Raw genomic sequence first — 25518 nt, 5'->3', positions numbered from 1 at the left:
GAGGGTGGAGCTACATGTTAGATGCAGCCGTGTGTTGTGTTACTCCTCAGTTCTGTGTCAGTTGTGTATTGAGTGCTGTGCTCCGAATTCTGCACTCTGAATGTTGTCCCCGTGGCTGATTTATATCAATGTCGGATTTCCCTACTGGTACCCTTGGCATCGTGCCCCCATTTGAAAATCTGCAGAAAAAAATGCTGTTTCGGCTGAAAGTTGAACCCAAGTCTTCCGCATTACAGTCCAAAGCACTAACATTGAACTAAATCTGCACTCTTATAACTTCTGACCTACTTACTATCTGATTGCCTTGGTATTTTTTGGGATGTAACGTTTTAGGACATGACGAGTTACCAGTCTACACATGATACAAGGAGGGCACTAAACGGCTCTGTGGTAACAGACAAACCGATATTTTGTGCCACAGTACTGTGTCAGTAGCCACTTCATAATAAAATATAGTGGAACAGTTGGAAAAACACGTTGGTGCATCGCTGCCCTTAGAGGGATTTTAAAACTATCATATCTCTGGTTCGATACGGTCTATCAATATAAAATAAATAAATAAAAACTGGGAAACTGAGAATGTCATGGCTACACTTTGGATTTGCCACGAGTGCTCAGGGTGACCTAGTATTTTACATAATGGCATTCTACAAATGTCATGTGATCTGATCACGCCAGTTTGATTAGGTTAAATCATGCTGTCTTAGTTTTCAGTCATTTATTTACATTATGCTCTTATCAGGACATTTTGTGAACTCACAGTACGTGAGTGTACATTACTATCTCTACTGATACTAATTACATATATTTCAGCAGCGTGAAGAAGTGCCAAGAAATACCACATGCAGTATGTGAATGTTAAATAATTCTCTCATAGCACTAGCGACTTAAAGCATTAACAGGATTTTATCAAACATAAATGACTGCAAAGCTATAGCTGCCATCACTGGCACAGTGGATTATTTTTGAGCCCAGAACACTGTGGGTGGAAGCATTTGTAAAATGTAACATTTAATTTGGCGAGATATTACCTTATATCGCTCTCTTAATCTTCCGCCTCTGACTTATTTGCAGTTTGACTTCATTTCAAACCTACAAAGTTGCATCAATTACTTGATTATTAACCTTTCCTCTAATATCGGAGGCAGCTGGCTGGCTCAGCCTGTTCTCTGGAAAAGTTTCAGGGGGTTTCTTACAGTCAGATGTAATTAATTATGTAAACCTGCCTCCACTGAAAAAAGTATCAGATTATTAATGGAGCATGTGTTTTTCCACACTTCTTGTCAAAGTAGTGTCAGTACTTGTTGTATTCATCAGCAGGTGGATAGTTCTGCAAGTAACAGACAATGCATTTGGAGCATTGAACAGAAAACCCCAACCCACCAATCCTCTCACATCAGACAGACATGCAGCCAATGAAAGCCAATGAAAGTCAACTGGATGCTTGATTTATGATTTCATTTTTAACTCGAACATACAAAATGAAAAGCAATGATGGAACTGCACAGATGACTTTAATGAATGGCCATGTTACTCAAAGAGGCGTGTTTTATAAAAGCACTGCGGATTAGTTAACTTTTCTACACTAATGATGACTAACATTGCAAACACAGATGGACCCATTGTGATTTAGCATTAGTGCATGTTATGGCCAATGGTACGATGATACAAATGCAGGATGGATGAGAGATAATGCATGTAGGACATCTATAATGACATGCATTCTTAAAGCTTTCTAAAAGCAATGAGAGGAAATTACATTCTCATTACTTAGTTACACAAATCTGGTTGATAAATGCAGTGAGAGGAGCTCACAGTCCATGTGGCATCTTTAAAATTACATGTGCACCACACAGACTTCAAATATAAAAATAATTATTCAATGTAGCAAAAAATGATATGTTGCTCCCCAAATATGTTTGAGTGTTACTATAGACAGCACAGCCATGTTTTGCTCTGACATATATGTACCTGCATGCTGTGAGCACAGTTAATAGTAAGATAAGACAAGAGGTGTGCTGTCTGAGGACTGCTTATGCAAGGTTAGGAAGGTCTTTCCTACTCCCTTAAATTAATTCAAATAATTCTTAAATTAATTAACTGTTGTTGCTCATTTGCAAAAAGGATATCCATGGTGAAACTTTAACTGTAACCCTGAATAATAAGATGCATTTGGAAAAGCACCTGAAGCCAAAATAATGCAAAGGTGAGAGTCACAGTGAGGAACAAAGTGGATGTGTTGATGTCTAGAAGTAAACATACAATACCCCACGCTCAGAGTTCTCCATGTGTGAATCTCTCTATCGGAGCAAGGGCAAGGCAGGTACAGGACGGGACAGGAAGGGGTGGAGCCAAAAGACAGGAATCAGAGGAAGATAGAGAGAGACATAAAAGGGCGTGAGACTCATGCTGAGAATCCAAGCCTGACAACCAAGCCTCTCTCTCAAGTGAAAACCCTAATCAGTAGCTTTCTATTAAGTAAAATGATGCAATTGCACATTTATGCAGATTAAAGATACATAGAATCTCAACATAATCTGCCCTTACATGATCTTCTAAATGGGTGAGAGGTGTTCACTGTAAATGGTAGACATTCAAAATTATAGACCTAAACTTCAACCTGGTTACAAACTCCTTAACTCCAAATAGTTTTATTTATGTCTAGAGAATAAAAGTGTCTTGGTAAGGGTTAGGAAATGATTGTTGTTTGTTTTAAATATTACTAAATGCATTGTGAATCATTTTTACTGAGTTAAAGCATCCATAAAAAACATAAAAATCATTAAATACTTACATGTACTGTATACCTATGTAATTTCTGAGAGAAACAGTTGAAAACCAGCATAAACATTTAACCCTTTATCGGGCAAGTGACTATTTTTGGTAATTTCCGAATACATTCCAAGACAGTGACAGCAACTGTTACAGTGAGGACAGTGAGGCAACGATCTCAGGTCCAATGTGGTCTACAGGGTCTGTAAGGTCCACCTCTGCATGAACAGTGAGTGTACCTGCTTTGTTAGGTACCAAGAAGTAATGGTACTAATGTAAGGAATGATGTTCAAAGAGATAATGTGGATGTCTAATGTTCTAAAAGTGATGTTCTAATGTTGTAAAATACATATTCCTTTCATCTTGTATGTATTTTTCTTGTATTTTTTTATATTTACTTCTTAGATTTTTTTTTATTTTTTATTTTTTTTTTTTTGCCATTTACGGATAAGGAACTGAATATGGTAACTTCATTTACCTTGATTTTTTACATAACAATAAAAACTTAGAAAAATTTTACAATAGTAATGAAGTCTTGTTACGTCCTCCAATAACACACTAAGGTTGACATTTTTAATTTCAGAGTATTTCTATGAGTGCCCTATAAAGGGTTAAAGATCTAGAAATGTTGACATGAGGAGAATTTTTAACTTTACAAACATTAACATTTTCGGTTTGCAGAAATATACAATGGCTTTTTTTTTTTGTCTCTTCTGTAATGAAATGTTATAGTATTCTATAACATTAAAAAAGATGTTTTGTTACTTGACTGAGTTATGTTGAAATAATGCCTAGAGTTTTTGCATAACTGATTCTTTTTCTTTTTTTTTTTTTTATCCTTTAAAATGAGTTTTGAAGTGCGGCTCAGAGCAGAATACAAATCACTGTGTCTACATCTAGAGAACAATGAACATGAATGAGCCGGGACTGGCTGAAAACAGATTTAATTAGACTTTTATCTGTTTAGGCAGCCGTGAAAAGATCAGAACTTCTCCATATGGGTTGAAAAGCACACTTTCCCATGCCGCATAAATCACCACAGCGTGCATTGTGGAACATCTGCAGGTTTTCAACAGGAGTACTGTAAGTGATTTATCAAGATGGAAGGATTTATCAAGGTAATACTTTTAAACATGGTGACTGTAACCGGTAAGAAACCCCAGAGTTCCAAGAGTGACACAAACAGTTTGCTTTGTAAGGTGTCCCTAAACACAATGAACAAAGAAAATAGAGGCAGGAGATGCAGGAAACCCTCAAAGGAAGGAAAGAGAGGAGAGTGGACATGCAATGTAAGACGTTTTCATAAACATTCTAATGTCAGTAATAATAAATGTTGTAATAAATGTCTGACTGAATGAATGCATAATTCATAGTAAATGATGTTTTACTGACAGAGACGTTTTCAAAACATATGAAAATCACCAAAGTGCACGGAAATCACATAAACAAGTTTCACTAGAATCACTGCAGTACCGACCAGTTAGTGAAATCAGATCCAGTTTTTATATGCTTTATAAGGGTATAAGTTAAACTTCCTCCCACTCCTTTTCAAACACACAAATTAAGTCATATTTTGTTTTCATGTATATAGGTTTTTCATGTTATCTTGCAATCTGTTTTATTTCTAAGAACTAAAGTAAGATTACTCTGTTTTTCTGCATATTTGAAATAAACTGAAACTAAGTAACTAATGCTTTCCTTGTGTATTTTTTTATATATCTTACAAAACTATGTGCCTTTGAGCATACTCTAAAATTCCACTGAGAGAAACCGTTCTCCATACTTTATTAAGACTTTCATACAAAACTTTTCAAGGTCTGGAAAACAAAAAATTCCACACTTTTTAAGACTTACAAGACCTGTGCAAGCACCCTGTAATATGCATGTATTAGACTTCATTTGATATTAAATATTTTCTAGTTTGTGTTTAACATGTCACTGAAACACAACCCAAACACTGGGTTAAACATTTCTCTACAGTGGCCCTAACCCTTAAATGGGTAATCAGTCACCTAGTGAATGTTAAAGCTGTGTACGACTGTCGTCACCAATTTTTCATCAAATCTGTAAAACCCCAGTCATAGCTTAAGTATCATGAATCCATAAGTCTTTCTGTGATTACATTCCTGAATCTCTTCCGTCATGGTGAACAATTTCAAAGTGTACTCCACCGAAAACAATCCATTTGTTCACAAACAGAGCTGGTAGGTCGGAAATTTGTTGCAACGTGCTTTGTGGGAAGCGGAGCTCCACGCAGATGCAGTAGCAGGAGGCAATGAAGCCGTTTCAACAAACACGGAAACAGCTTCATTGTCACAATGCAGCTGCGTGGAGCTCCGCTTCCCACAAAGCACAAAGCTAAAAGAACCTCATGTCATTTTGGACCAACAACAATTAGATGATTGATCGATTTATTGCCAACTTTTAAATCAGTCACCAACTGTTTTGATGTTTATTTTATGTTTAATTTATCATTTTGAGTCATTTTTAAGACAAAAAAACAACTTGTTAGTGTTAGCAAAACAAGTTTAAATTCTGCGTTTTTACAGTATAGCGGGGGCGAGGGGTGTGGGGGGGGGGACGGACTGTTTTCCCCCTTGCGTTTCCCCACCCTGAGCTGTGATGTCATTGCTGACTGTATCTATAATCAAAAATTAATGCAACTATGGATGGAAAAAATATTCTGCACCTTATCATGACTCTACAAAAGCATTATGTGACAGTGAATGTCTCTTGTATCAAAACCAAAGGTGGTGCAGTCAAATATTGCATGTGCAACTTTTTTTTTTTTTTTTTTTTGGGGGGGGGGGGGGGGGGGGGCAGTGTATACACACTTACACACGGCAGTGACTTCAGTCATACGTCATATAGGCACATTCACAGAAGAGAAGAAAATAGAAAAATGTACACACCAATAAAATGTCAGCAAAAATCAAACAGAGGTTCCAGCTTTCAGTTGTGTTCAAAGGTTTCAAATGAACCTTTCCTGTCATGTCTCCATTCAAATGTCTGACAGTCACTTGGGCTCGAACACATCCACAGCAACGCCTCAGTCTCCCTCCATACTCTTCTTTACCTCTGTCCACATTTAACAGTATCCTGTCTGTGTGAGTGTCGTGTGCAGATCTCCGCTGAGGACTAACCCTTTGTCTAGCACTAGCCTGAGGCAGGTCTGTTGCTATTCAGATAACACACCAGTCCCTATCAGCGGTCCCTATGTGACCTCACCATTCATCACAACCAAGTGGACGATGGCTTTTGTGAATCTGCATGAACCCATAAAGACCCAGTGCTACTTTAGTGCCAGTTCTCAATAAATTTTTCTCTCTATTTTACCATTTTTAAGTAATTTATCACTATTTATTATGATATTATCTTCTGCATTTTGCATTTTTAAGTGAGAATCAGATATTTTCCTGTATTTACTTCATTGGTCATGTCGATGTTCATTAAATCTCAGAGCAAATTCAAATGTTATTATATTAAAAAGTGACTTTTTCCACAAAATATACAATTAACTGAGCATATAAACAAGTGTCTCCATCCACTGTAATTTTTTAAATTCATTTTGTTCATTTTTATTAATTTTAATTGTTATTTCACTACTTTTGTTCATTTTGTTACTTGTTTTGTTTATTTTTTGACATTTTGTTGCTTCACTCATTAATTTTTTCCTCAAATTTGTTCAGTTTGTGGCTTATTTTGGTCAATTACTTATTATTTTGTTGCTTTATTATTAATTTCTGTATATTTTATTCCACCTCCCACTTGCTTCATCGACTGCTTACTGACTGAGTACTTGACTGTTAATTTTCACTGTGTGTATGTGTTTTGTTTTGTTTTTTAACAATTCAACAATTTCTGTAAGGCCCTGTGAGGCAACTTTGTTGTGATATTGGGCTCTACAAATAAAATTGAATTGAATTGAATTTAAAAAATAAATAAAAAAAAAAATATATATATATATATTTATACCTGTGTCATTCACAACATGACTCACAATTATATGATAAATACAATTCAATGTGACAAAAGCAAGTATTTAACTACTTTACCTACTTACTGTATCTACAGATAGAAGCAAAAAACACCAAATGACTCAGTAAATAAAGACATAGACGGTGCTCCACTTGTGATGCTCCTGATGTGGCTTAATGCCATGTAGAGGACAAATCTAAACCACGCTGCACAGCTGCTCACGGTCGAATCCAGGGGTAAGTTTGTCCGTAGAGGAGGTGCTGAATTATCAGTTAGTACAAGCACAGAGTCGCTACTGGCAGTTTCAGGTCACGCACGAGGGCCCCTCAGCAGAATTTTCGCTTCGGGCCCCAGGGAGGTCAGAAGCAGTTCTGCTCACAGTACAAATCAATTTTGGAGTTTTTTTTTTTTTCTTTTAAGGTGAAGCATTTTTCCTGAAGTCAACTGTAAAAAGGTTCCCCCACCTGTCAAATCTCATGTTAACCCTTCAAGACTCTTCACCACACTGTCAGGAAGGACTGTGGATGGCAATTTATTATAATGAGTACAGATTTTCAAAGTATTCAGTCTAAAAAGAATATTTAGTGGATAAAAGCCAAAAAAACCTCTTCTCTCAGTCTTCTGCTCAGAAGCTCATTTTTAGTTCACCTCTAATCTGATCTGACTGACATTTCACTTCACAGCAAACTGTTTTTAGATGGCTTCATTTAAGCCAGAACATACTGTGAGGAAAAAAAAAAAAAAAGTTGAAGAGACATGACCGTCTTCATCTTCATCTCATCTGGCTGGTCTCACTTGTCAGAACCTTTTAAATACATGGGGTCACAGCAGTGGAGATCACTATGAATAATTTAAACATTTTGGCATCTTAAAGGCCAGAATGGAACAGTCTGAGGGTCACAAAAAAGGATATGGCTGACAGGAAATGCAGCACACTGGCTTATTTTGTTTAACATAGCCTGCAGCCATATCCATAACTTTTGTTTATTTGCTGGTTATCTGTTTGGATATCTTGATTCAGGGCTTTTCATTTTAGCATTTTTATTTCCTTTGTTTCAATAATGTTGAACTACGTGTCGTTATCAGGAATAAGTCTCCTTTTCAAGTTTAACCTGAACATGAAAGCAGTATAAAAGGGCCAAAATGAAAGAGAAAAAAAATCACAAAGGATGGATATTTCAATAGCTGGGATTAAAGGAGTTAAGGGTGAAAGTACTTTAAATATGTTTTTCCATCAATTTACAGTTCTAAAGAATGCACATTTTCTCTGTGTTATGGTGTCACTCACACTCACACACACACTCACATGCACACACACATACAAAATGAGCCAGTGTTTAGGGAGTTTCAGGTGCATTCATTATTCATTCATTTTCCTTTCAACCTCTTTATTAAAAGTGTATCCTTCGGTGCTGCTTGTTTGAGCCCTCAGGGCCACCTGGCTGCAAAAACACTGAATGCACATTAAGACTTCGGCTGTGTCCACTGTTATTCACTTTAACGTTACATTTACAGCAGGAGCCTTTGACTTTCCATGAAAATTCAAGTCCATTTGGAGCATTTGTAGAGACTGCTCTGAAAGATTAATTGGACAGTTGTGCGTGCTCACTTTGAGACAAAGTTTTGCTTTGGAATAATTCATGGGACTTGAAAGGCATGTAAAACACTTTCGATTTTAAAAAACACTCCTTTTGGCACCAGGACAGCTGGGTAAAGTGTATGCAATGAAATATAGATGACCCCAGAAAATGGCCTATGATACAGTAAACCCCTCATTTCACATCAGATTATTTTTTCCTTCTTTATGTTGTCACAGTGACCATTTCTTACAACCAGTGTATCCTTCCCTCTGTCTTCATGACCTGTCATCAGTACAGTGTATTTTTGATAAGTATCAGTTCGGCCAAATTTTTAGTGATTCCACTTGTTTTCATAAGAGGGTGTAGCAATACATTTAGCTACTTTAACCTATAAAGACCCTGTGTTACTTTCGTGGTGGTTCCAAAATATTTTTTCTCTATATTTAACTTTTCTTGAGTGATTTATCACTATACAGAGTGGGGAAGCAAAATTTACAATGAACATTTAGTTGTTTTTTCTCAGCAGGCCCTACGTCAATTGTTTTGAAACCAAACATATATTGATGTCATAATCATACCTAACACTATTATCCATACCTTTTCAGAAACTTTTGCCCATATGAGTAATCAGGAAAGCAAACGTCAAAGAGTGTGTGATTTGCTGAATGCACTCGTCACACCAAAGGAGATTTCAAAAATAGTTGGAGTGTCCATAAAGACTGTTTATAATGTAAAGAAGAGAATGACTATGAGCAAAACTATTACAAGAAAGTCTGGAAGATACTATTAAAGAAGAATGGGAGAAGTTGTCACCCAAATATTTGAGGAACACTTGCGCAAGTTTCAGGAAGCGTGTGAAGGCAGTTATTGAGAAAGAAGGAGGACACAGAATAAAAACGTTTTCTATTATGTAAATTTTCTTGTGGCAAATAAATTCTCATGACTGTCAATAAACTAATTGGTCATACACTGTCTTTCAACCCCTGCCTCAACATATTGTAAATTTTGCTTCCCCACCCTGTATATTATAATATTATTCTCTTTATTTTGCAGTTTGTTTTTTTTGTTTTTTTCAATGAAAATTGAGTATTTTCCTACACATTTTCCTCCTTACATTTGATTCACTAATCTTGTAGATGTTCATTAAAGCTCAGCTTAAAGTTGAGGGTTATTATATCAGAAACTGAGAAAACTCAAGGAAAAGTGACTTTTTCAGTAAAATATCACTAACTGAACATGAAAACAAATATCTACAACTTCATTTTTTGTTTTAATTTTGTTTATTTTTATTCATTTTAATTATTTTATGAGTTTTGTTCATTTTGCTACTTATTTTGTTTATTTTTCTATATTTTGTTGCTTATTTCTTTTGATCATTTCTTCAATTTTGTTCAGTCTGTGGCTTATTTTGTTTGATTAGTTATTATTTTTCAGTTCATTTTGTTACTTATTTTATACTTTGCTACTCCATCATAGTACAGTTTTTGCTTATTTTTTTCAAATGTATTATTTTGGAAATGTTTTATTCACTTTTTTTGATTTTATTTAATTTATGTAAATGTGTGTCCATCTACTGTCATTTGTCAAACTCCATGGGAATTACTAATGAATCAATGATGTGGAAGATGACAGTGTTATATGTTATATATTATCTGAAGATCCAGTTTAATGTCCATTAGAAACAATTTTTTGACTGAGCATTTGGCCTGGTTTGCGGCATTCTTTTGTTATGTACATATATATTTTCTAAAGTGAAAGTCATGTACACAGAGTTCATTTTGTAAAAAAATAAGAAAAAAGCAGGACAAATACCCATTACGATAAATATCCATATTAGAGAGAACATGGCATAAGGCTCCATCAAAACTGATGGATTTTTTCTTTTATTCTTCATTCACTGCTGGTGAGCTGTTATTTCAGGAATTTATGACAATTGCCAGCGATGGTAATAGCCCCCTGATTGTGTCATTTTCGAGCATACAATGACAGCAAATTTACTTACAAAAATACAACTGTATTTATTTTAAAGTACCAATCTGGATATAGCATAAAATGCATGCATTTTTGTTAAAGATGCCAAAGATAAAGCTTTTTTTTTAGTCACTACACACAGTTTGTGTGGTATAACAAATAAAAACAAATTCTTGAATGTGCACTTATTACCTCCGCCAAGGATGGCAGGGGTTATGTTTTCATTAAGGTTTGTCTGTTAGCAAGATAACTTAAAAAGTTGTGGACAGATTTGAATGAAATTTTCAGGAAATGTTGATACTGGCACAAGGAACAAAGGATAAAATTTTGGTGGTGACGGCGGGGGGGCAAGAAGCTGATCTGCCTTGGTGGAGGTCTGCATTTACAGTTGAGGACAAAATTTTTAGCCCCCCTATGAAATATTAAGTTTCTTCAAGATTTTCCTAAGTACTTTTTTAACAGAGCAAGGAATTTTCAACATAGCATTTCTGAACATACTAGTTTTCTTTAGAAGGCACAAATTATTTATATTTGCACACCAAAACAGCATTATTTAGAAAAAAACTAAAATAACCAGGGACATTATTATTAGCCCCCTTTAAGAAATGACCATTTATTAAGTCATGGCACAAACCACTTTTGTGCAGTGATGTGCTGTAACTTCACAGGTGATGTGTTTAAAAGTGATCAGGGGATTCAAGTGATTTCACTTAACATTAATGTTAAAACATGGTATAAAAGCCTCAGTATGGCTCATTGAGCTGTCAGTTGAGAAAGCACCATGCCCAAAACTAGAGAAATCCATTTGGACCCGAGAAAAATGATTATTGATGTAGACAAAGCAGGAGAGGGATGCACAAAGCAATCCAAGCATTTCCAAGTGTCAAGAACTGGAGTGAGAAGTATAATCCAGAAATTCAAAAACAGCCACACAGTACAGAACAAGCCTTGCAGAGATAGGAAGTGAAAGATTTCAAAGACCCTGGAAAGAAAACTAGTGAGAGATGGGTCTAAAGACCCCAGAACAACTGCCAAGACACTGGTGAATGACTTGGTCACATCAGGAATCATAGTCTCTAAGAAGACAGTCACTATAGCTCTGACCTGGAATGGACTGAGAGGATGCAGACCAAGAAAAACTCCACTTCTGAAGAAGAGACACCTTTAAGCCAGACTTAAATATGCTCAGGACAACCTGGAGAAACATTATGCATACTGGAAGTGTGTCCTATGGTCTGATGAGACAAAACTAGAGCTCTTTGGCCATAGAGGCAGCGTTTATGTTTGGAGAAAAAAGGGAGAGGCATAGAACCCAAAGAACACCGTCCCTACAGTGAAACGTGGTGGTGGGAGTATTGTGTTGTGGGGATGCTATAGTGCATCTGGAACTAGAAATCTGGTCAAGGTGGAAGGAATCATGAACAAAGAAAGATGTGGAGATTTTGAAAGAAAACCTTAAGCAGTCAGCAGTAACACTGGGTCTGGGTCATTGCTTCATCTTCCAATATGACAACAATCCAAAACATACATCTCTCTTGGTGAAGGGCTATCTTCAGAAGACCAAAGTGAATGTAACTGAGTGGCCTGCACAGAGCCCTGACTTAAATCCCATTGAAAATATTCGGGGTGACCTAAAAAAGAACATCCATGCCAGAAGGCCACCAAATCTGGAGGAGCTGGAAAGATTTGCCAAAGAAGAATGGGCTGGGATTCCTCAAAAAAAGTGTCAGAGACTTGTAATAAAAAATACTATGACTGCAGGCTGTTATCCAGCTAAAAGGATACACAATTGACTATTAGGATCAGGGGGGCTAATAATTTTGACCCTAGTACTTTTTGTTTTTTGTGGAATATTTTCATTTCTGTGTGCAAACTAAAATCATGTAAGCATCCAAAATAAAACTAGGATATCTAAAAAAGCTGTGTTAAAAATGTGTTGCTCTGTGTAAAAGCACTCAGGAAATACCTTTAAAACAATGACATTTTTGTAGGGGGGCTAATAATTTTGTCCTCCACGGTATTTCAAATAACCATTTTTGACAAGATGGCTTGTTAATGAATGGACCATATCCAATTAACGGCACTGTTTTTACATCTATGTATTCCCATGCATTATTTAGCATCACTTGGCAACTTTAAGCAACAAACTGGACATTCTGTTGCAGCTTCCCCTTGAAAATTAGCTGACAACACTTACAATTAAGCAAAACCACTGGACTGACGGAATTACACAAACCTCTCCCCCAAATCTTTTGTTTTCGACCTGTAATTCCACTTTGCCACTTCCTCTTAACTCCTATTTCTCCACAACGGTCATTTTTATAGCACACATCTTTTTTTTCCCATGCTGATCTTCTTGTGTGCATTCATCTGGGTTCCCTGACATTTGACCTTTAATCATGACCATTGGCCTGAGATAGAGTTCATGAGATCGTATGAGCTAAATTCCTACCTCTCCCTTCTTTTCCCTATCATCTACAGCTCTACAGATCCTCCTTCTCTATATAGTGGATCCACTGTGTCTGATTGGCCTCTTTATGTATATTATGCCCTGTTAGCCTGGTTAGCATCTGATTACCATATCCACTTGACCCCCAGGTTAACCGCTGCTGTCTTGTTTTTTTTTTTTCTTCTCCTCTTTTATAATCCCTCTCTGCTCCTCCATCTGAAGTCTGTACCTATATCTTTCATATAACTCTGGGCATTTTCTTCCTCTGATAGATTTTCTATCCTCTTGGTGTTTGAAATATTCTCTGGGTTTGCCTCTGATTAACACTGCCAGCTGACCCCATGCCCTCTCTGACTCCACATCTCCCTTTAGCTGCTTAAAATGGGTGAAATGCTATATGTAGACTAGTAATAAGGTAGTTGCCAATTCTCCTTCACTGTATAACTGTCTGCTGAACTTTAGGTTTCCCTCTGTGTACAACACTGGCACAGTTTTGTTTGCTTGTCTTCCGTCTGGTTAAAACTCTCTAATTCTACTACTTTTCTTTTTCTTTTCCTGCCAAGTCACTAATTGTGGTTTTGAAACCTAATATTTGACCTTTGGCCACTATCAATCCTGATTAATCCACTAAACAGTAACTGTCCAAGATAGCACCAAAATATGTAAAGAGTTCATTTGCAAAAACCAATAAACACCATCCTTTAAAAACTCTACCAACACTCTCAATCCTAAAATGTCTACATGTTGCTGCATAATTAAAATGTGTAAATTTTTATGGCATTATAGCATAAAATGCCAACACAACCCAGTAAGTCAGCATCAAGATGCAGCATGGTCAGGTAAAGCAACATGCTTGTATATGAGACAACATATCTGAAACAAGAGGTTTCAGTTTGGTCTGAGATGGTTTAGATGCGACAAAACTACACATGAAGGTGGTCTGAGATGTGGTTTCATGACATTTTTGCAATTTTTGAGCCGCATGAAATGTTATATGATCTACTTATGTACTAGAAGCATAACTGGTCAGTAAAAACCACAGTGTTGATTCAGACCATGGTTTGGTTCTTGGTTTGACAAAACCATAGTCTGAGGTTTTGCATCTGAAAACCTGGATCAGACCAAACTGAAACATCAGATGGTCCAGACCAAATGGGATTAGTGTGAAATAGCCCAGGAAAAGTCAGGAAAGTACAAGTTTTGGCTTTTTTTTAATTAAATAATTGCCTATATTTAGAGCTGGGCAATATGGAGAAAAATCACAGCACAGTAATTTTTTTTCATATCAGACAATATCGATATGTATCACGATATAAATCAAATCACTATTTTTATCAAGCTTAAATTTTCTGTTACTCGTAAGTTAGTTGTGAAGACATCAGAAGGTTATTTTTGATTTAAATACAATTTATTCTCTGTCAGAGGTTGAACATGACAGATGTGCTGAAGAATATTATACAACTGTTTCAGATAAATAAAACAGGTACATATATTTAAAGCTAAACTAAAAGTCTGACCAGCAGGTAAAAGCTTTTAAGTTTTAAAAGAGAACACAAACAAAATGGGTATAGACGTGGGGGTGCGTTCTGTAACTGCCATAAACCGAAAATGAAACCTAACATGCTTTGAACGTCTGAATCCCGGCTTCTACGCTGCATCCTATTTTTCAGTAACCCAGTCGCTCAAGTTCTCGGTCAAATTTTCTCCAGAGGGAACACTCATTACCTCCCGCTGCAGCCCAAACATTAGTGTGTGTGTGCTGCAGCTGTTCTTACGCCTGTGCTGTGTGTGTCAACCTAACTTACCATGGCTCTAGCGTGATTGGTTCTGTGCGATGCTACTTAACTACGATTGGCTGTTCATATGTCTGTCAAAACATGGACGAATGAATTCTTTTGAAATTGTATCGGGCATATCTCATATTTCTATCAAGGAAAAGTTATATTGTGAAATATATCATTACTGTTTTGTCGCACAGCCCTACCTATATTGGAAAAATCATGAAATTTATGGACTGTCCTTTGTGGTGGAAAGTTTTTGGGTTTTTTTTGGTATTAAGCTGCGAAACTTGTCCACAAACATGGACAGAAAACCCATAGCTGGATCTTTGGAGGTTAAACAGATTTGGGTGTGGGCATTCATAATGGATTTCAAAGTGTCTATGGTGTCACTCACAACACACATTCTGAAGTACTGAAAGTTCTGCTTCTACCTTCGATGATACCGTGGACCTCATCGCTCCACTACCTACTTATTGATGCCTGCATTGCTGCTACAGTGCCCAATGTACATAGACTATTAATGTGTGGACACAAGACAGATATGATCACTTGTAAATCATTCAACTGACAAAGTACAATAAATGTGATTTGCCTGCAAATTGAATAATTCTGTTAAAACATGCTCTCAGAAAAGGAATTTCATACTCTGATCTTACAAAGGATCTTCTCTCAACAATAACAAGCAGCAACTATCAGCGCAATTTTCTTCCAAAATAATGACACTTCTCATTTTCAGATTCTTAAACTCGTACTTTGGATTTCACATTATATCTATTTTTAAAAGTCTCTGGAATTAATACCTCAGGGAATCAAACTGGGTAATCCCCACGACATCTGGTGGTTCTGGTATTACTTTTGTGACGTATATTTACTTGAGTTATTTATATGAAAAGACACTTCATTCCATGGTTAGAGTACACATTGTGAGCCACACCAGCTGATGGGCTACCTGCAGTATGTCCTTAACATTCATTCAGCTCTTACTGTCAGTATATGTTCTAAAGCTTTGAGACGGAGTGAGAATCTGACAAAAACATGGGGGTAACAACAGAGAAATCATACAAATGTGAGTCCTAGCAAAACATGGAACAGTTTAAGCATGATACTAGAGGGATGGCAGGATGGATGCAGTGATATAGAAACAGAGAAAGTAAAGGCAGGTGATGGTGGCAAGCCAGTGTGCATGTTGAAGACATAAAAGAAGCTGTGTGTCTCCTAACTGGAAAAAATAAAACACATTCGTTGGATTATTGATACCTAACATCTGAGCATTAGTACCGTTTGTATTTATTTTGCTTTCAAGGGGTCGAGAGGGGATTACGCTATGTTCAACATCAAATTAAATACAAAATCTGATCTTTTCTTTTTTTCTTTTTCCTTGAGATATAAATATGTTTTGGACCTTTACAGTTATCCTGCAGTGTTTGATAAAATGCTAATCTGTGGGATGTATTTCTGTTCACCAATTTAAACATTCTGATTTAATCTTTTGTGCTCAACCTTTCACTGTAATTCAAGACATTTATAGCTTCCTCCCTGTCTGTACATGTCCATATATGGAATATTAATCTGTTTTTATAAATATGAGGACACTCATCTGTAAACCCTTCTATCGTATGGTTTAAAGGTGCTACATGCAAACAGTATTTTTTTTTTTTTTGCGACAATAATTGCATTTTTGTTTCATTTTGAAGTATTGAAATATAAACGGTTTATAGGAAACAGCAGAAACAATAATTTTCAGTATGTTTTTGTGTCAAAATTGATGAACAACATACATGCAATTGATAGAATAGTTAAAATGGAAACAGTTATTTTTCTCTTACAATTTATAACATTTATTTTCCCTGAAGTCAAGGCCCACATTGGACAACTCACCTCTATTCACATTTGATCTGTTTATGTGACGTTTAAAAAAATGTACTGACAATTTGCTGGATGATTAAAAGGAATCACAGCCAATTATTGTTTTCCAAAGTTAATAAGTCTGCTTATCTTCTTCACCGTGTTTCAGGACACTTGTTGTAGCTGTTGGCTCGTTCTACCATCTGTTGTCACTTGACGAAACTGTCAAGTGACAACAGATGGTAGAAAGAGTTTTGTTTTGTCAGACCTGTTTCCACTGAGTGCCTCAAAGCATGCCCAGCAGCTACTATGTCCACAACCCAAACCTTGGCTCCCAGTGCAGCACTCAGTCCAGCTGAGGCCACGGGCTGCTTTGTTTGTCTTAAGGCACAACAGGGCTTAAAAGTCAGATGAGTTTTTAACTTCTTTTACTGTGCTATATTTGCAATAAATTAATTTCACATTTCACTAAACAAAATCTTCCTCAAGTAACTTCCTTTTCATCATCACAATCCGTGTATGATTTCTTCATTTGTTATTCCGTTTCAAAATGAAATCAAATCTTTTCTAAACTTGGGTAGAAAAAATTTATTATCTAACTTTTTAACATACCTGTGTGGAATTTTGCTCTGACTGTTCTACATTTGAAACAAAATTATGCAGCTATTATTTTGTTTTTATTATTACTGCGACACTGGAAGTGTGAAGTGGTGATGAGTTTTATCAAACTCATCTAAAGTATTTCCAGTTTTATCTACGATGGCTGCACTCGAGCCTTTTGCAGATTTCATTATGGAGCTGTTTACAAAGGAGCACCCCATGCAGAAATCAGCAGTGCTTTATATCAGGGGTCACCAACTCTGGTCCTTGAGAGCTACCATCCTACATGTTTTAGATGTTTCCCTCTTCCAGCACACCTGACGGTCATTATCAGGCTTCTGCAGAGCTTGAAGATAGGCTTATCATTTTAATCAGGTGTGTTGGAAGAAGGATACAGTGAAAACATGCAGGATAGTAGATCTCGAGGGCCAGGGTTGGTGACCCATGCTTTATATCATCAGGGAGCAACATGGTGCTCTGTAACGACAGTCAGGAGGTTCTGCTTAGATGTCCAAACCATGTTTCCGACACTGAACTGGAAATGACAGTTATGGCCTGACAGGTCTGGCCTATGGATGGAAGTTTATGAGAGGATACTTGACATCCACTGGAATACATGCTAGAGAAACAACACCAAACGAAACCGTAAAAGCTGTTTTTTCAGTGTTTCTTTCCACTGTATAACTCCAAAAACGGTCTGATGTTTCATTTTGAGTTTAAGGTTTTTCCAATTTTGTTTAAAAGACACGAAACAAAAAAAAAAAAAAAAACAGCCAGAAATTTTGTTTTTCTGATTTTATTTTGAAACCAAATAACCAATGAATGAACCATACATGGATTCATCACAAGTCCATATTTTAATTTTTCCTTTCTTTCTTTCTTTTATTTTGTTTGAATAGAGATTTTTTTTTTTTTTTTTTTTTTGTAGAATTGCTGTCAATAGCCCCTATGGGATTTCACAGATGTTTCAGAGTTCTTTATATCTTCTGAAATTAATGACTAACATCATCCAGTATTATTAACTACTTACTTATTTATTTTTATTTTGTAAAAAATAATAATTTTAGCAGCTGTTTGGACCAAAAATGCATAATAACCTATCACACAGTACTGTGCAAACATCTTATGCCACCTACAGCTTTGTTGTATTTGCAGGGTGGAAATTAGCATACATCATATGTACAAATTAATTTTTTCATTCTCTTTTCTTCAGATACAACAAGAAAATACAGGAAATATGTGCACAGCCTCAAAAGACACATAGAAACTGAACTAAATGCTAAAGGTTAAAGTCACTACTTAGTGTGACTTCTAACCCCATGACAAGAAGCAGCACAAATAGTTAGAAACATCTGACATGTGTTGATTGAAACCTGGTATAAATCATGAGAAAATGAATACAATAAATGTCTACTGTCTACAAAAGCATTAAATACATGTTAAGTGCAAAGGGATGTCACACTAAGGCCATGTCCACATGAAACCACATCTTTTCCTATCTAATCTTTTTTGTTTGTCATTTTAAAACAAGTGCTCCGTGAACATGGAGTCGTTTCAGAAAACATCTGCGTCCACACGAAACCACTGAGAACAATGTAGTACAAATGTCAGGCCTGTATGTGGCATTGTAATGCTCTTGCAAAAAACAGACAACACGTGGAGCATGTGCATAAAGCTTGGCATGCTATATACAAACCATAGACTACAGAAGAAGAAGAACAACAAACACTCTCCGCGGTAGATCCAAGAGCATGTAGTGAATATTGTCAGCTGTGGTTGTTTGTTGCTCATTGTAATGAAAGAGTAGCCGAAGATTTTGATACAGTATTTCCAAAAAGCTCAATAGCTGTTGTAGCACGAGAACTACTCTGTAGTCCGCCATTATTGATGTTGTTGTTGTTGTGAAGTGGCATCTTGCTTCCGGGGTGAAAGGTTAGAAAGGTGGGGCTATGACATCATCATTTTAGAAAAGTTGCAGTCTGGTCATACCGACGAAGACGCAAAACTGGCATTTTCAAATTTATCCACTCTGGGACCCAGTTTCAAAAAGTTGCATTTTCAGTGACTGAAAACGCCGGTTTCGTGTGGACAAAAGGCCTATCTGATACAAAACTTTTGTGGATACGACCGAAACCGTCTTCGTATGGACAGGGCCTAAATACGACCACTTTGGATTTTAGAGGCTGTTAATTGATTTTTGATTTTCCTGCTGTACATACTTCCCATATATCCAGATTGTATCTTACTACAGAGACTGAGATATGCATATGTGTGGTCTTTAGAACTTTACTAAACTAACAGACTGAATGTTGGTCTAAGACTTTTGCACTGTACTGTTTATGTCATGTTTGACACACGTTTGTAATTTGTTTGTCTTCACAGAACATAACCATCACACTAATATTAAACTGCAGTGCTAATATATCATAAAAATGACATAGTGCAAACATATGTAACTATTATTTCAATATTTGTCATAACTAGAAATCAGACACTAAATAAATAATTAAATAATTTTTAATATTTTTTTTAAGTTTCCATGTATTTGTCTGTGGTTTATTACTGTTAAACTGCTCCATGTAGCACCTTTAAACTTGGCCCTAGCATTGGGTTCACTACTGTACCTACCTGCGTTTGAAAGTGAGAACAACACCGAGGAGGATGATGATGAACATGAGGATCCCTGCTATCACTCCGGCCATTTTCACGGTGCTGTCTACCTGCTTCTCCGGCTCCATGGCATCTGAGTCCTGAGTGGAAGCACCTACACGGACAAAGACACACACACACATGCACACACACAGGTATGCACACAGTCAAATCGGTAGGTGGGCATTTTTATTTATCAACTTAAAAGTCACATAGAAAGTATTAAGATCTACACACACCCACACACAACGACATGCAAATAGTACACATATTCGCAACACATCCACTCCCACACACAGAGAAGACCATATAACCTTGGTAGTCATTCTATTCAACACACAACTTCTTATGTATATAAAAGTATGTTAACCACAAACAAAGACACACTGGACATATTTGATCCCAAGGTGAAGATACTCTATACACAAGATGTGCATGCCAAGAGCCCAACACAACTCAGACAACATGTAAGAAGACGACAGAACATAAGAAAAGAGAAAAAAAAAATGGTACACAAGTGAAAGACTGTGTAAGAAAATACAAAAAAATAAACACTTCTTTATCATACGCAAAAATCTAAATCTTACCAAGTGTATTTTTGTCATTTCTAGTCACAATATCTCATCACACTTAAAATAAGACATAATCACCTAAAGAGTAACTTTTCAGTGAGATATAAGAACTTATTTTTAGACAATAGATCCTGAAAATCTTATTTCAAGAAATCTTACCAAGATAATTTTCACTTGTTCCACTGGCAGATTTTTTTGCTTGAATTTAGCAAAAAAAAAAATCTTGAATTAAGTAAAAAAAAATCTGCCAATGGAATAAGTGAAAATTATCTTGGTAAAATTTCTTGAAATAAGATTTTCAAGATCTATTGTCTAAAAATAAGTTATTTTATCTTATTAAGAATGATGAGATATTTTGAATAGAAATGAGAAAAATACACTTGGTAAGATTTCATTTTTTCCAGTGCAATATTTCTTACAACTAAGTATTACAGTTTCTCTGTTACATTATAACCTTTTTTGTTAAATATGTCATCTTAAACATGCTAACTTCAGCCTTGGTGACACTGCCAAATTCAATACAAGTAAAATAACTTCCTACATATTGCATGGATAATACTTGTTTAATGATTTTATTTATTAACAAAAACAAATGTATAAAATAACCTTTACAGAGAGCATGTAATTGAGTTAATAACCATCTTATTCTTAAACTGACATCAAATGGTCTATCAAAAACTTGTGTAGTAATAAAAATCAAAGCAAAAAGTAATTAAATAAAGATATGAAAGGAAAAAGAAGACAAAGCCCAATTCTCACAGAAACGGAGAACTCATCTCTGTGTTCCAACTAGCAAAATGTTGATCCTGATTGTAAACGTAAACACATAATCATTGTATTTAAATTGCTTTAAAACCACATTTTATGATTTTTGTTCTTTATGACATCAACATTATTATAGTTTAAGTTGAAGCTTAGGCCAAAAGGCAAGGGCCAGATGTATCTTAAAGTGTAATATCACAAACAGGCAACAGATGCTGCTCCACAAAGTTCTGGTTCCAAAAGGCTTCAAAAAGAGACACTTGAGACTGAATACTTACTGGTCTCATTCATTTTAACTAGAAGTTCTAATAAGTTTTCTAGTCCAACAGTACCTATTCTGCTATTTCTCAGTTTGGGATCAATAAAGTAGATCTATCAAAGTATATCTATTACTCCTTTTATAAAATTTTGAGTGAATAGAAGACTGTGATGTCTGCTAAGTCAGGCTGAGATTGACAGTTGTACAGCCTGACCATAGTTGTAGCTGCGTACTGGTTATGCACAGTCTATGGTTTATGCACTGACAACACCAGTTTACAGTCTAAAAATTACTGGTGTTTGATTGAATACATTAATAGTTCATAAAGATGTGACAGAAAAATTATGTACAGCATATCTATGAATACTTAAACCAAACAACAACTGCCCTATTATTGTCTAAACTTAAATACTGAGAATGCGTATGACTGTCGTCACCAATTTTTCATTAAATCTGTAAAACCGGAGTCATAGCCTAAGTATCACAAATCCGTTAGTCTTTCTGTGATTACTCACCTGAATCTCTTCACTTACGGTGAACAATTTTGAAGTGTACTCCCCCATAAACAAACCACAAACCGAGGCAGTAGGTCACTTCGGCATTTTTGGACATTTGTCGTGGCGTTCATTGTGGGAAGTGGAGCTCTACACAGCCGCAGTAGCAGTAACAACAAACATGTTGACCAATCGAAAGCGGATGCATGGAACTCCGCTTCCCACAATGCAAGTCGCGACAAATTTCCGATAATGCCCGAATGACCTACCGGCTCTGTAAACACATACAGTGTTTTTGGTGGAGTACACTTCAAAATTGTTCACTGTGAGAGAAGAGATTCAGGTGTGTAACCACAGAAAGACTTACGGATTTGTGATACTTAGGCTATGACTCGGGTTTTACAGATTTGATGAAAAATTGGTGACGAAAGACATACGCAGCTTCAACAAGTATCAGGATGTGAACTTAAAGTCCTGGATTTAGTAAGTCTACCATCTGCCCTGTCAATCTCCTACAAGTTGAGGAATGGGAAGGAACCAGCAGATCCATCAGGGACAAATTGTGTTTCCTGACATAAAAAAGCAAGGCAACTGATTACATAACAAATGGGCGGTAGAACATTTCTATGAAAATGTAATTGGACTGGCAACTTATAGAATTTCTGGGAAACAGGGCTACATGGAAAAGAAACATAATGAGTACCATAACTTTCACTTCCTTTCATAACGTTTACTTTTTTCTCCAGTTTGTAGACATCATAAACAGCTCAAGGACAAACAATACAAACATACAATCATACAAGGATAAAGGTTTAGACTGCACACATGCACAAAGGAAACACTTCATGTGCAGGATGGCTCTGCATCACTTTTCTTTTTTTTTTAAAACAAGGATTAATGGAATATGCCGGGCAAACAAATGAGCAAACAGCACATAGAAGATTAAAGTTGGTGAGGGTAAATGAATGGTTAGTGTGTAGTGTGGATGTTGCATTATGATAATGCACACTGGTATTAAGATGGGTGACAAATTAAAGGAAAAATCACCATAAAGTGTGTTACTAAGGTGTTGGCATTTATTCTACAAGTCTGTGAAGTCCACTGGAGGGATGAACACTATTCTGACAACTCACTTTTTTTTATATATTATGATGGTCGTTGACAGCGCTGTCTGGGTCAGGGTTTTTTTTTTCCTTTCTTTTGTCACCCATCCATAGCTACTATCAAAGTGTGGTTTGATGTAAAGCTGTGATATGACTGTTAAATGACTGAAGGACAGATGGACTTGAGTCGCACTGGGAATGATGTGGGAAAAGTGAAGCCAACAGCTACAATTCAGAGAGGATGTAGACTGTAATATCATTCCTGCTCACTGTTTCATTTAAAGGTACAAAGATCTTCATAAGTTGAAACTATTAAGGAACTGTTTATTTGTACTTATTTCAAATGTATGTAGTTTGTAGATGTTTGTTTTGATTTGAATTAATGCTAAATATGGTCACTTATATATAGTATGAGTGCAAAAAAACAGAACAAGTGTAAAATATGTATTAAACTTCATTTGAAAGGGAACATATCATTGCTGTCGGGTGGAAACCTCTTATGTTCAAAATGGTTGTTTTTCAGGAAACCAGAAAAACAATGTATATTCTAAATAAATGAATGGAGTTAATAGTCACAGGCCATTTTCAACACTTTCACTGGTTAAATATTTCTAAAACTGTCAGGCCAACATGAAGACTGACCAATAGAACTGTTTTATGAAAAAAAAAAAAGACCAAAAATGAACTTACAAGGCTTCTGCCCGACAGCGACGATATTCTAGTTTCTGTGAGTAACATGTGGCTGAAACACAACCTATACTTAACTATGTCAGATTACCCTTGTAACTGTACCTGAACTAACATGTACAACTAGAGATGGTGAATTGATAAGAATTTAACGATTCCAACTCCATTATCAATTTTGCTTATTGATCTGATTCCTTATCGATTCTCTTCCTGATTCTCATTGGGTGAGGGAATAAAAGAGTACAAATGGGTTTGTTTTTATTAACTGGCTTTTATATTTCCATCTCTGCACAGAAAATATAACATATACAGTATGCCCGGTTTGGTGGTGCGGGGGGGGGGGGGGGGGGCACACGACTGTACAAAGTGAAAGTGAAACTTATGACACTTTACTAATTCCTCTATACCTCTTGCTGTTGTGCACCTCATTTTCCTTTTCCCTACCTTCGGAAACTTTTATTTGAGGGGGCAGGACATTTGTTGCCCCCCCCCCAGAACCGAGCCCAGATGACGCCCTGGTGTTTGCTCTGCCACTAGATTCACAAGTGTTGCTAAGTGGCATATCAAACATGTGACATACCTGTAAATGAATCACATGCTTTGTGGACAAATGTTTTCACATATTGGTGGTATTTCCCCCTTTTGAAGAAATGGAAGCTTTGCAAGTATTACAAGTCGCCTAGTGTCATCTTTTCTTGTGAAATATAGCCATACTTTGGAGCATTTCTGCCTTGACGCCATGTTAGCTACATTCTAAACCAAAATAATGCAGTGTACATGTGACGTCATCACGCATGCACAATGGAGGCAGAATCGATAAGCAGAATCGTTACGCAGGAGGCCAAACGATTCCAAGGAATTCAGCTACTGGGTTCTGGTTCTCGATTGTCACCCATATGTAAAACATGGCATCAGTGTTCGGATCACCAATACACTGATGCATGACAAGATCCAATACAAGATTAAAAAAAAAAAAAAAAAACTCTTCATTTTATTTATTAACTTATTCTCTTTTCTGTGCAGCAAGTTTGTGGGGGCTTCAGAGGAAACTGCCAGCATCCTAACATGGCATGAGGGATAGTTGTCTCCTTGCCTTTACCTTCTCACAATGAACTTTAACCCCAAAAGCAAAAAGAAAATAACAAGCTCAACAGAGTAAATCTGAGGCTAAATAAATAAATAAGTACATAAAAAGTAAATAAATAACCTGTACTGACACACAAGGATAGAGAGGTGCAGAAAACTAATTTAGAGATCAAGTTTAGTGCCATGAAGAAAAAATATATGTGTGTGTGTGTGTCATTTCCTGAACTGCAGGTACTGTTGGCTCATATTCAATATTGCATTTAACATAACCACAGCGCCACTGAACACCTGATATTCACTAAGGTCTGTACATATCACTAAATAACATCAGATTACAAACACAAAAACGAAGCACTTGACTTAATCAACACCAGCTTTTGGTCCACGCGATCGACACGTTCTCAACAGAGATACTGCTCTGAAAAAGCAGGCGGACTACATGAGTAATAAAGCATCTATGTGGGAGGAAAGCAACAGTGATCACGTAGAGGCACACAGGGTGATGAGGGCATGGATAAAGCTTCATTTCTGCTCTACGTTAAAGATGCAGACAGATACAGACGGAGCGTTCTGTCTGTCCTCTGCGTACATTCTGTACGTAATTCTGTCTGTTTTCTGGGAGCTTGTAGATGTGTACCCAGATGGAGAATATGGAGCAGTACCACCGGGAACCGTGGAGGCAGTGTTAATAAGTTAAGTGAATAATTTTCAGTAATGGCGGAACTTTCCAAAGAGCAACTGTGAGTTACTAAAAAACTACACTGGAAAACATTTCCTGAAGAATTTATAGTAAATACCAGGCAAAAAATGTTACCAATAAAGTGCTGTAAAATTGTTTGCTAATGACTGTAAAAATAATTACAGTATAGTACTGGATAATTTTTACAGGTTTGTGATGTATATAAATTACAGCAACGTATTGCTGTTTTA

General features: G+C 36.4%; 1 protein-coding gene across 7 annotated transcripts in view; it reads right to left on the bottom strand.

The window, feature by feature from the left end:
- ptprt (protein tyrosine phosphatase receptor type T) overlaps window positions 1-25518 on the bottom strand; it is a 625436-nt gene that overhangs the window by 183966 nt on the left and 415952 nt on the right. For 6 of the 7 annotated variants that reach the window (XM_030135308.1, XM_030135311.1, XM_030135309.1 and 3 more), the window contains exon 16: window positions 19605-19740. In XM_030135308.1, the coding sequence (XP_029991168.1) occupies window positions 19605-19740 (136 nt within the window). Of the gene's footprint in view, window positions 1-2267; window positions 2301-19604; window positions 19741-25518 lie in introns of all 7 variants that reach the window. The other variant, XM_030135306.1, reaches the window with a different exon arrangement.

Source organism: Sphaeramia orbicularis, chromosome 5, assembly GCF_902148855.1.
Source record: "Sphaeramia orbicularis chromosome 5, fSphaOr1.1, whole genome shotgun sequence".
NCBI lineage: Eukaryota > Metazoa > Chordata > Actinopteri > Kurtiformes > Apogonidae > Sphaeramia > Sphaeramia orbicularis.
This window is presented reverse-complemented; position numbering and strand designations above follow the sequence as displayed.